The sequence below is a fragment of the Schistocerca americana genome, chromosome 6 (assembly GCF_021461395.2).
Source record: "Schistocerca americana isolate TAMUIC-IGC-003095 chromosome 6, iqSchAmer2.1, whole genome shotgun sequence".
Classification (NCBI taxonomy): Eukaryota; Metazoa; Arthropoda; class Insecta; order Orthoptera; family Acrididae; genus Schistocerca; species Schistocerca americana.
In genome coordinates, this window is record NC_060124.1 from 611,109,554 (window position 1) to 611,122,154 (window position 12,601).

General features: G+C 45.0%; 1 protein-coding gene across 1 annotated transcript in view; it reads right to left on the reverse strand.

Annotated features, from left to right (window-relative positions):
• Positions 1 to 12,601, reverse strand: part of LOC124620348 (cadherin-related tumor suppressor-like) — a 202,423-nt gene that overhangs the window by 72,939 nt on the left and 116,883 nt on the right. The window contains exon 4 of the mRNA XM_047147022.1: positions 11,229 to 11,430. Within this exon, the coding sequence (XP_047002978.1) occupies positions 11,229 to 11,430 (202 nt within the window). The remainder of the gene's footprint in view (positions 1 to 11,228; positions 11,431 to 12,601) is intronic.

A 12,601-nucleotide genomic window follows, 5' to 3' on the forward strand; every position in this document is an offset into this window, starting at 1 on the left:
GCAGACGGCCACGGAGTACTGCAGGTAGCCTTGCTCGGGACCTCACCGCAGCCACTGGAAAAGTTGTCTCCAGACACACAGCCTACAGACGACTGAACAGACGTGGTTTATTCGCCCGGAGACCTGCAAGGTGCATTCCACTGACCCCTGGTCACAGGAGAGCCCGTAAAGCCTGGTGTCAAGAACACAGTACATGGTCATTGGAACAGTGGTCCCAGGTTATGTTCACGGAAGAGTCCAGGTATAGTCTGAACGGTGATTCTCGCTGGGTTTTCATCTGACGTGAACTAGGAACCAGGAACTAGACACAAACCCCTTAATGACCTTGAAAGGGACTCATATGGAGGTCGTGGTTTGATGGAGTGGAGTGGGATTATGATTGGTGCACGTACACCCCTGCATGTCTTTGACAGAGGAACTATAACAGGTCAGGTGTATCGGGACCTCCTTTTGCACCAGTATGTCCACTTTTTCAGGGGTGCAGTGGGTCCCACCTTCCTCCTGATGGATGACAACGCGCGGCCCCACAGAGCTGCCATCGTGGAGGAGTACCTTGAAACAGAAGATATCAGGCGAATGGAGTGGCCTGCCTGTTCTCCAGACCTAAACCCCACCGGGCACGTCTGGATTGCTCTCGATCGACTTATCGCTGCACGTCTTCACACCCCTAGGACAGTTAAGGAGCTCCGACAGGCACTGGCGCAAGAATGGGAGGCTATACGCCAGCAGGTGCTCGGCCACCTGGTCCAGAGTATGCCAACCCGTTGTGCGGCCTGCGTACGTGTGCATGGTTATCATATCCCATATTGATGTCGGTGTACACGTGCAGGAAACAGTGGCGTTTTATAGCACATGTGTTTTGGGACGGTTTTCTCAACGTATCACCAATACCGTGGACTTACAAATTTGTCTCATGTGTGTTCCCTATGTGCCTATGCTATTAGCGCTAGTTTTGTATAGTGTGACGTTGTGTTGCACCACATTCTACAATTATCCTAAGTTTATGAGCATGAGTGCAGTTTCAGTAGTAGTAAAGGGAGCCACAGTTGGTAGGAACAATGGGGGAAGACAGTTATTAGATAAAATGTACCCAACACAGCTCGTAACTGAAGACGATGGGTGTAGTTGCTACACATCAGATAATTCTGTACAAAAATACACCCCAAAACTGACAAAAAAACCAGAGACATATACCAGAAAGCAGGTATATATCAGCTACAGTGTAACACTTGTGAAGGCATATACAAGGCCAAACAGGGAGAACACTTGATGTCAGATACAAAGAACACATGAGAGACTGGAAATATGGAACAAACCACTCCACATTTGCAGAACACCTAAGAGAAAATGAACACAAGCCAATCACTAGAGAAGACGACATGAAAATAATTAGAATGAACAATAAAAAAACACCTCCTAACCATGCAAGAAAATTTCCACATACAGAAAAGCAAATCAGAGGGGAAAATCTTGTTGAATGACCAAGTACACATGCCAAGCAATTCATTATTTACACTAATAGATAAAATAACAGAATAACGTTCGCAAAAAGTATTAATATAATAATACTGTCAAATATAATAATAATAATAGAACCCAACACCTTTACACTCAGTCATCCATGAACCCCTCCACAGAATATTGAAACGAAAAGTCAGATGAGCTGTCATCAAAGTTTTCAACCACTCGCTAACAGCTAGGACAACCGCCCACCCCCCACCCCCCCCCCCCCCAGCCCCGCCAAAAAAAAAAAAAAAAAATAAAATAAAATAAAAATAAACTGGTCTGCTCTATCTCTCTCTCACTCATTCACACACACGGAATAAACATCATACATCATAAATAGAAGTTAGTCTCGAACATATAGTTCGTTAGGTTGGCAACAAATAGGTAAACATACAAAAGAAGATGAAACACGTCATGGAGTCGCAATATTTAAGTTGTGAAGAACAGTGTACGACGAAATAGTTGTATCGAGTGACAAAGGAACAATAGTCCACCACAAAAAAGAGTGAGAAACATGGTTAACAGTGTGTGGCAAACGAGAATACAAAGATGTGATTACTGGCAGTGATAAAAGTGGTAGTGCGACCTCCAGACCAGATGTGAGGAAACGCAGATCAGCAAATCGTAAGTAATTACTTTTTTTCAAAAAAATCGCTAAGTGAAGTGTTTAATAATCTAAAACTAGCAAAGCTGTATCGTTATAGATCTCCTGATGATGCCATAGAACAGGAGAAGGCGGAACGCGTATGAGATAAATAAAGTAAGTAGCAGCAGGAAAAGGCAGTTTTATTTACAAAAGAAGTATTTATATGCTTGCCGCGGAGGATGGCCACAAACGTTATACACAGTGTATTGTACACTCGAGGACTAAGTTTTCTTTGATAATTAATGTATTTTTGGATTTAATACAGTATATCCTCTACATTTTAAAACTGTATCATCCGGTTTCATAAAGTATAGTGCACTATTTCCCCTGCGTTTTCAAAATGAATAAAAAACAAAATAAATGAATAAAATATGCTTCAGACACTCAATAATCCGGCACATCCGCTAATCCGGCACCCATACGTGCCAGGAATGGCCGGACTAGCGAGAGTCTAGTGTATCGCCATCCCGCCACTTTTAGTGAGCTTTCGGGAAGTGCAGGGCCCCACTAACCGAAGGCGATAGGCGGTTAGGACAGAGCCGGCCGCGGTCGGCACTCCGACTCGTCCAGAGCAGCAGCACGCCCAACGCCCAGGTGGCAGCCGGCGGCGCGCCAATGACAGGCAGGCGCGGAGCGCAGCGTTTGGCGGACACCGGTTCCGAGCCGGTGTGCCGTCTGAGCGGCTCTCGGCCGCAGCCTCGGACCGCTGGCGAGGATTGGCGGCGGTTTTCGACATCGGCGCAGCCGGCCGGCACGCCGCAGTGCCGCTGCGGGCGGCGGTGGCGGCGGCTGGCATCAGATAAGCCGGTGTAACGCTAGACGCGGACACGGCCCGGGCCGGGCCGCCGTAAAGCCGCGGACACGGCCAGGGCCGGGCCGGGCCGCCGTAAACACCGGCCGCCATAAAGGCGGCGCCGTACTTTACCTTCACTCGCTGGCAGTGGGCCGCGGCGCGGCAGGCCCGCCATAAAGATGCGGCGATTAATTGGCCCCCCCCCCCGTCCGGCGCTCACTCGCGACGCTACTGACTCGGACGTCGTCTCGCCCTACGGGCCGCCTTTCGGCTGGAGGGCGACCAGCTGTAGTGGTGCTGGAATCGGCCTTTCCCGGAACGACACCACACTTGCCGCAACAGTCCAGTACAGTGATTTGTGCGGGTTCGTTAAAAACTGACGAGCGAAAACATTTTGACGGGTGCCCACAGCGAGAGTGCGTGCTGCCTGGGCGCCTATTCTGTAACTTTCCGTTATTGCGCCGGTCGTTTCGGTACTCGAGAGCACCGAACGGTCTAGTACTCGAATTAGAGCCGCTGCGTTACTCAGTATGCATTTCGGTAGCGATACCGTTCGGGTCTAGAGAACCAAACTGCTGTTGGCGGTTCGCGTCGCGCAAGCCAATCAAAAGCGAGCGGCTGCAGACCTGCACATGCGCACAGCACCACCAGCACAAAGCGGCTAGCAGAGGACAGAGGCGCGCTATTCTTCCGAGCACCGAAAAGGTAGCGTATTTGACTGTATTCTACAGATTGTCGTAAATGCCACATTACGTCATTTTATACTCATTCACACTGACATCGTGTTTTCGATTTTACGTTTCGGAAAATGAGTTAGGAATAGTGTCTAGTACCACATTGTACTAATACATGTATAAAAACAGCCGAAAAATCGACTCTGAGAGTTTCAACGAATAAGAAGATAAACAGAATGTGGTTATAACTCGCTCCTACAGATCCAAATGATTAAGTAGCCCACTTCCCTATATGATACGTCAACGATTTGGATATTAAAAACAAAACTGAAAAAAACGCATAGAGCTCCTGCAGTTCGTCCAAGTTCATAACATGCTTCTCGTGAATGAAAATGATTCGTATCTGGTGCTACAGTCTTCAAAATATTAGGGCGGAGATCTTTCATCTCTGTCTACTGTTGTTGAGGATTCGATCGCAGATAAATACTTGTGACAAGCAAGATTATGAAGATGACTGCCGCTACTTACATTCCCAGTATTTTAAGTTGTGTTCTTACATTCCTGTCTAACCGCATACTCGGAAATCGCTACATATTCGGAAAGAATGGTGAATTATTTCTGACAACAAATTTCATATTTCGATTTTTAAACACACAGAAATCACGAAATCATTACTGAGGAAACGCGCTCTTACATGTAAGTAATAACAAATATTGCAGAAAAATCTTCACTTACACGAATAACATTCTCTTAGAACGTGTTGCATATATGAAGAGGGAAAAAATATTTGCACACCATCCGTGGTGGAAGCCGTGGCCTTTCGTATCGCATACCCGCGCGCTAGCCACTGAGGCACGCCAAACAACAGCAACGCACAGCTCAGTTTCTGTGGTATTGCGGAGAGGAACGTAGGCTGACTTCTTTGCCAAACGGTGCTGCGTAAGTCATAAATGCGTGATAGTTTGGAAGGTTTCCAATATCAGGCTTCACATAATTGCTTTCCATTGCTACTTGAAAGTTGTAAACACGTTTCGATAATAACTAACTAACCCATTTGTGGGAAAAAGTACACAAAGGCACTAGTAACGTCAGTTCACACTCATGTATTATACGTAAGCAGAGCCGATCTCTTGATATTTAATGATGTTTAAACTCTTATTTGCATAAAAATAACACGTATTTTGAGAGAATATTGATCGAAAACGTTTTCTCTATGTAATCATTCACAAACTAACCATATTTCTAACAAAGGAAAATAGTCTATCACGAACTCACTTTCCAACCGGATGCGTCCTCCGGTGATTCTTTAGTAACACAATCACTAAATCCAAAGTTAAAACCGCTAAATATGTTTAAAATAACAAATGATAGGTGCACATAAACCACAGCTCACCACTCGACAGGGCTAGACCGAAATCCAAAATCTCTCGGTACAATTGTCGCAAAATCGGTGGGAGGACCGTCCGGTAACAAGTCTCAGAAGCTTACTGAATAGGGTATTTCGATAAAGAACCGATTCGGAGGAGCCGTCGTCACACGTTGACGTGCAGCTGTACGATTCGTGTGACATCTCTCGCTGGTATTTCGCACTGAGGAGCCTGTCTCGCGTGAAACACAGAATAAGTCCTGCGACATATCGACAACGTGTCGCGTAAAGTATAACCGATGAGAAGCAATGTCACCAGCATAATTCGCGAGACGCGATACGAAGCCTTTATTTGGTGGATTTCACTGTACGAATATAAGCCGATTCTACAGCCATCGGCACACGGACCGTGCTGTCGAACGTTAACGTTGAGCGTGCCAAGTTCAACGTGCTGCCGAACGCTCAGGAACGATGCGACTCGTGCATGCGGTACGTGGGCCACACCGTGGTATACGCGATCGCAACGCACTCCAGCGGCAGTTGAGGGATGTTTCTAGTTCGTAAATCACACTGTTTACTCAAAAGGCGCGCGTAAAATTCCCACGTTACCTCTATTAAAACGCAGATTTCCTCCGTTGTTCATATCCTAGTCACAGGCTTATAAAAGTTCCATTGCAAACAGTGTGACACGAATTTGCAATAGTTGTCCACATAAAATAAACACTATTTTATCTTTATCTTTCCCACATTTTAGTAAAACACTAATATCATTCTTACTTGATCACTGTTCCTACCCAATAGCAGAGTCTTTACAACATGTAAATTACAAAACTCAGGCCGGCCGGAGTGGCCGAGCGGTTCTAGTCGCTTCAGTCTGGGACCACGCTGCTGCTACGGTCGCAGGTTCGAATCCTGCCTCGGGGATGGATGTGTGTGATGTCCTTAGGTTAGATAGGTTTAAGTAGTTCTAAGTTCTAGGGGACTGATGACCTCAGATGTTAAGTCCCACAGTGGTCAGAGCCATTTGAACCATTTTTTTGAAATCACGAAACTCAAAAGAAAAAGGAACAAAATATCTTTATTCAAGTAGTGGCGGCTCTCTTCCTGGAACGCACCTCCGTTACAGCCGCCGCTTTGAAGCTTACATACAGCGCTGCCACAATCGGAACTTCATGAAACCGTAGGGGCTGAAGCAGCAACATTTCGCGTTGTCCCACGACAAATTCAAATTTTTCTCAGCCGAAACTGGACGAGAAAAAAATGTATTGCGTTACTTACTAAACACCCCTCGTCCAGCAATGCCATCCGAGCAGGGCGGCTTTAGAAAAAACTGGAGTTGCTGGGATCAGGCGCTAACTCTCAGAACACTCGTTGAATCTCGATTACAGAGACACCTCAGATCGGTCGCAGCTTTTCTGTGCGTGATGGCAGCTTACGATACGGTATAGAGAGAAAAACAGATGTTCACATTTGCTGGCATCATTTCATATCACAAGTTAGCAACAATTTTAATTTTTTTCTGAACGGAAAACTAGGGGCACTACTTTGTATATCTACGACGATACTTATCCAGTGTATGTTCTGGATCACAAAGGACCGCTGATAAAGTTAATGCCGCACCTGACAAGAGGTAGGAGACGAGGGCCTGGCGCAGTTTCAGGGTCACTAGTGACGTCATTTATGGTGTCTCGTTGCGGACTTGGGCATCCTAGCGCAGACTCGAGGTCAGCCGCCACCCTCACAGGCCTGCCGCGCGTTTCTGTTATTGCCGCGAGGAGCCGAGAACCGGTTATAACTGGTTTGAAGACATCACTTACGACATGCCATGCAGGTGATCTGACAGTAATATGCAGGAACGATGATACGAAGCACTGTAAAAAGGACACTCACAAGTTACCTCGCTGTGTAGAATACGTTCTGCTGCAAACAGACACTCCAAACTAGCCCAAGTAAAACAGTCACTGTTGTAGCATACCCTTTGTGTTACTTAATTTGTTGGTTGAGCAAGAAATAAAGGAAAACAAGGAAAAATTTGGAAAGGGGGTAAAGCTCAGAGAGAAAAATAAAAACTTCGAGGTTGGCCGATGACATTTGAGTTCTGTCACAGACGTCTGAAGACTTGGAAGACCTGTAGCACAGAATGAATAGGTCTTGAAAGCGGTTGTAAGATAACCACGAACAAAAGCGTGACAAGAACAATAGAATGTAGTGGAAGTGGATCAGCCAGTGCCCAGGGAACTAGATTAGAGAATGAGGCACTACAGGTAGTAGATGGTCAGCAAAGCTACTGACGATACCGGAAGCAGAGAAATATAAAATGTAGGTAGGCAATAACTATAAAAGCATGTATGTATGAATGATGAGATGAAGGAAATTATTCAGATAGTTAAGGAAGAACAGAATGTGTGATGTGTGACTGTAATTCGACAGTACGAAAAGGTAGGAAAAAAGCAACAGGAAGGCGCTCAGTCGAATTTTTAGAAAGCATAATTTAATCATCGCTAATATCTGGTCAAAAAATCATGAAAGAAGATTATACTCGTTGAGGACAGTTGGAGACACAAAGGAAGGTTTCAAATATAAATGGTTCAAATGACTCTAAGCACTATGGAACTTAACATCTGAGGTCATCAGTCCCCTGCATTTACAACTAATTAAACCTAACTAACCTAAGGACATTACACACATCCGTGCCGGAGGCAGGATTCGAAGAAGGTTTCAAATAGACCACATAATGGTAAGATAGAGATTTAAAGCCAGATTTGAAACTGTAAGAATTTACAGGGGCATAAGTTGACTCTGATCATAATTTATTGATTATGTACTGCAGATTAGAACTGAAGAAATTGCAACCCAGAAGGGAATTAAGGATAAGGGAGCTGCATCAACTGATGGAACGAGGGACTGCTGAACAATTCAGAGGGAGACAACGATGGAATGAAACAGGGGAAAGGAATGTAATAGAAGACGAATGGGTGGCTTTGAGAGACAAAACAGGGAAGGCAATGGATGATCAAACAGGTAACAAGGTAACGCATATTGCAAATTCTTCGACAGCACAGAAGATATATAAATTAACTGGCGAAAGAAGGAAATATAAATATTCAACAAATGAGCAAAACGAAATGGAATACAGATGTCTAAAAATTGCGATTACAATAAGTGCGAAATGGCTAAGAAGGTCTGCCTAGAGGGCAACTGAAAAGGCTTTAGAAACGTGTGTAGCAGATGAAGTACAGAACCTGCTGCAGAAAAATGAAAGATAGCTTTGGCTGAAAAAGACGCAGCTGTATGAATATCAAGAGCTCAGATGGCGAGTCATTACGAAGCAAAGGAGGGGAAGTTGGGAGATGGACGGAAAATGTATAGAGTCTATAAATGGGAAACAAACTAGAGGACAATATTATAGGAAGAGAGGAGAAAGTAGGTAAAGATGGGATACGATACTGAGAAAAGGATTTGACGGAACAATGAAAGACTTAAGTCGAAACAAGGCCTCTGGAGTAGATGATATTCCCGAAGACTTATTAAGATACTTAGAAGAATGACAAAATTATGCTACCCGGTGTTAAGATATATAAGACACTCGAAATAATTTTAGACTTCATGAAGAAAGTAATAATCCCAGTTCCGAAGAGGGCGGGCGCTGACAGGTGTGAATACCAAGGAGTCATCAATTTAGTAAGTAACGGTTGCAAAATCCTGACAGTAACTGTTTGCAGACGAATGCAAAAGGAAACAGCAACTGTACTAAAGTTTAACAGCTGTTGTCACATAGAACCTGAATTTAAGGCTAACAAGAAAAATGTCAGCAAAATTGCTGTAGTTATTCATGCTACTTAGTTTTAAGAGGTCCTAAAACAAATGACTTGCGTGCAAATAAGATTCATGATTTAGCTAAACACACAAGCGCGCACACACACACACACACACACACACACACACACACACACACACACACACACAAAAGCATCAGAATTAAAACGAGCAGTCGTTTATTCAGGCGAAAAGTGAATAAAAGTTTTCAGAGAGACAATGCGCGAGTATTGTCAAACAAATGTGCCACTGAGAGTTTTGTCGTAGCGTGCAAGGCAGGGATGTGCGGCGAGGGTCGTGTGGGCAGTACAGTACAGTGCAGGACACGGAAACATGAGTGGTGCGCGAGGCCCGTCTTACAGGGCGGAAACAGAGAGTGACAGCAGAGCTCCTACTGGCGTGGCAGTTCACTTTGAACACGAAAAATTATGCCTCGAAAATCAGCGCTTTTAATTGAAAATACACAACAGTTTTCATTTACTACTAGACTACGAGGGCCACTCATAAACATAAAGTACGCGCCTCGAAACCGAAAGTAACATATTGCAGAAATCCCAATCAAAAACTAACTTCTCGTAGCTGGGATTCACAGTCACATGAAATTTTATAAATGATGTCGTGGTTCCCTTTTGACTGCAAAATTATTTATTTGTAAAACCCATTATTGCAATTTCGACCGTGTGCCCATTATCAAGTGGAAATTATTGGGCTATAGCGGATGTCAAAATCTAAATATCATCTGACATGACATGACGACACAGAAACTGATTTCGTCGGCTGTATCGTTGATTGTGACTTCTTGTGTGTAATGACTTTTTGAACTGCATATTGAACAATATTGCTCGTATGCTGCTTTATCTTTGCATGCATCTATAATATTGGTTCGAGGAAATGTTTGTTTTTGTTTCATATAAAACAGAAGTTGGTTTCGTTGCATAGTGTTCTGTCAACGTTTGTTCCTGCCTACGAATCCATGTATGAAGTTCTCGATTTAAATACATTGTATTTATCCGTTTTTCGTACCTACTCGCATTTAATGGAGACATTTATGTTATCAGCTTTTGACAGAACTGGTGTTCAACATTACTACACCTTGTCTCGTGATGAGTACGTGTTTCTGCTTTAAATAGTGTTGCTTCTTGTAACGACTATGCTTTATAGTCTTAGTGACTAAAGTACTCTCCTTACAAATGCCAAAAATAAAACAGTAGTTATGCAGCTGTCTTCACGCATTATTAACAGGTACTACGAACAATACATTTTAGCAGAGATGAATGCAGTACAATCGTTCCCCCAATCGTTTTACAATTTAAAGACAAGTAGTACAAAATTCACACGCTTTCTTCACTGGATCTACTAGTGAATGCTCCATAACTAGAGTTTACTAAATGCAGTACATTCAGTGTGGGGGAAGAACGTTGAGACTATATGAAGCAATGCTATGTACAAATATGCACTTCAATGTATGATATTTACGCTGCATAACAGTATGTGCCATAATAACGGCAAGAAGCATAAATACATACTCATTCTGTCTAAAGATGTAATAAAGCTGATACAGTGGTGGCTCCACTCGGTCCTCTGTAATGTGAAGAATAATCTTCTGTTCTGAACAAAACAAAAACAAATATGGAAGACTTTAAATCGTTCTACAAGAAGCTGCAGCCCACCAAGTGGGATGGCAGTGAAGCAAGTTTGTGTCTTCGCAACTGCTTACATAAGTTGCAATCCCAGTTGTGAGAGTTGCAATCGCAGCTCCTCAGCTGTAAAAATGGTGGTGTCGAGAGGCTAGGCAGGACTGGAGCTCTCTTTGTAGGTGTGGTGTGCCAGGCAGTGGTGGAATGGGCAGGGGATCAGAGGGGCAGGAGGTCAGAGGAGCTAGGTGCCAGAGGGGCAGTGGGTTGCAGGGGCAAGAGGACAAGAAAGTAGGGGGCTGAAGGGGGCAGGAGACATAGGGGTAATAGGCAGAGTGGTAGGGGGAAAGAGGGGCAGGGGGGCAGATGGGAAGGGGACAAAGGGGATGGAGGGGGAGGGGCCAATAGGCAGGGAGACACAGGGTCACGTGACCAAAGGGGGAGGGAGTCAAGGAGGAGGGGGGGCAGAAGGGCAGAGGGACAGGGGACCAAGGAGCAGCGGGACACATTGTCAGCGGACCAGAGGGTCAGGGAGCCAATGTGCAGGGGGACAGAGGGGCGGAACGGGAAGGGGGAAAGTGGCAGGGGTACAGAGGGGCAGGGGGACAAAGGGGCAGAGGGACAGAGGGCAGGGGCCAAGGACCAGGGGGACACAGGGGCAGGGGACCAGATGGGCAGGGGGGCAGATAGGCATGGGGACCGAAGAGGAGGAGGGGGCGAAGGGCAGGGGGACAGAGGGGCACGGGACCAGAGCTGCCAGGGGCGAGAGGCTGGAGCGGAATGCTGGCCTTACCAGAGTCGAGGTCAGTGGCGCTGACAGTGAGCACAGGCGAGCCGACGGTGATGTTCTCGAAGACCTCGTTGCTGTAGCTCATCGGGTCGAACAGCGGTGCGTTGTCGTTGAGGTCGAGTACGTTGAAGTAGACGCTCACTGTAGAGCTGAGCGGTGGCCGCCCCGAGTCCTGCGCCTGCACCACGAAGATGTAGTGCGCCACCTGCCAGCACACACGTATTCACTGTCAATAAAAACACTAAATAACAAGTCATCATATATTACTGAATGTGGCGAAGCATCTTTTTTTATCTGCTACCGTTTCAATGGTATTCATTCAGAAACATTAAACTCAATTCTGTTTTCAAGGGGGTGTTACACCCCATTAACTTCCGTATGGGCACATATCGAGAAATATGTATCTCTTATTTTGCTTCACACTACGAAAAATTCAAAGCTGATAAAAACAATAGGTTTGCCTGTAAGTGAAATACTTATCATGGGAAGCTCATACTAGCATTTTATGTTGTGTCAAATATCACGTGTTGACGTTGTGACAGTATCTTGCCACTGTAAATCTGAAATACAGATGTGGCACATGTACATCTCACATTTTGTGACGACTGCTTTTCAAATAATGTAATTCCCTGAACTGTATTTTCTTAGAAGTTATCCGTGGGTGTCCCACATAAAACAGGACGCCTCACGTACCGGTTAATCATCTCTAGTCGAGTTCCTTGTGAAGTGGCATCACTGTGCCGAAAGTTTTGTCGGAAAGTTGAGTGCAGCTGTGTATTCGTGCTTCAGTAATTGTGAGATGCTCCTACTGTTGACTTGTTACAGACATGGGGCACTTTGCATTACAGTTCCTATTGTGGACTGTTACGTAAAGACAGGCTCCATCAAGGAATCTAACGAAATGTTTCAAGTGAAGTATCCTGGTAGGAAACGTCCCACGACCAGCACTATTGTGGATCTGTACAAGAAATGGAGGGCGTATGATCTGCTCAGAATGTGCAGAGTTACAGTCAACAGTAAGGACCCCTGAAACTGCAGACAGAATTTGGGTGGGCGTTACGAAAAGTCTCCGCACGTCGGTAAGGAGGCTATCTCGTACATCGCGTACTAAAAGATTTGAAATTAAAAGCCTATTGTGTGAGTGTGGTGCAAGAGTTGAAATTCGAGGATCAGGAAAAAATAAAAGAGATCAGTATTGTAACTGGCTTCTAACAGGCAGAGAAGATTTATGCAGTATTCCAAGAAGAAGGAGCAACCCCTCACAAATCCAGTTAGGTTGTGGCCTACTTTACCAGCGTATTCCATAAAGACAGACTTGTCAGTAGAAGCAGAGCCCTCTGCCCCCCAACGCCTCCGGACTTGACATCACGTGATTT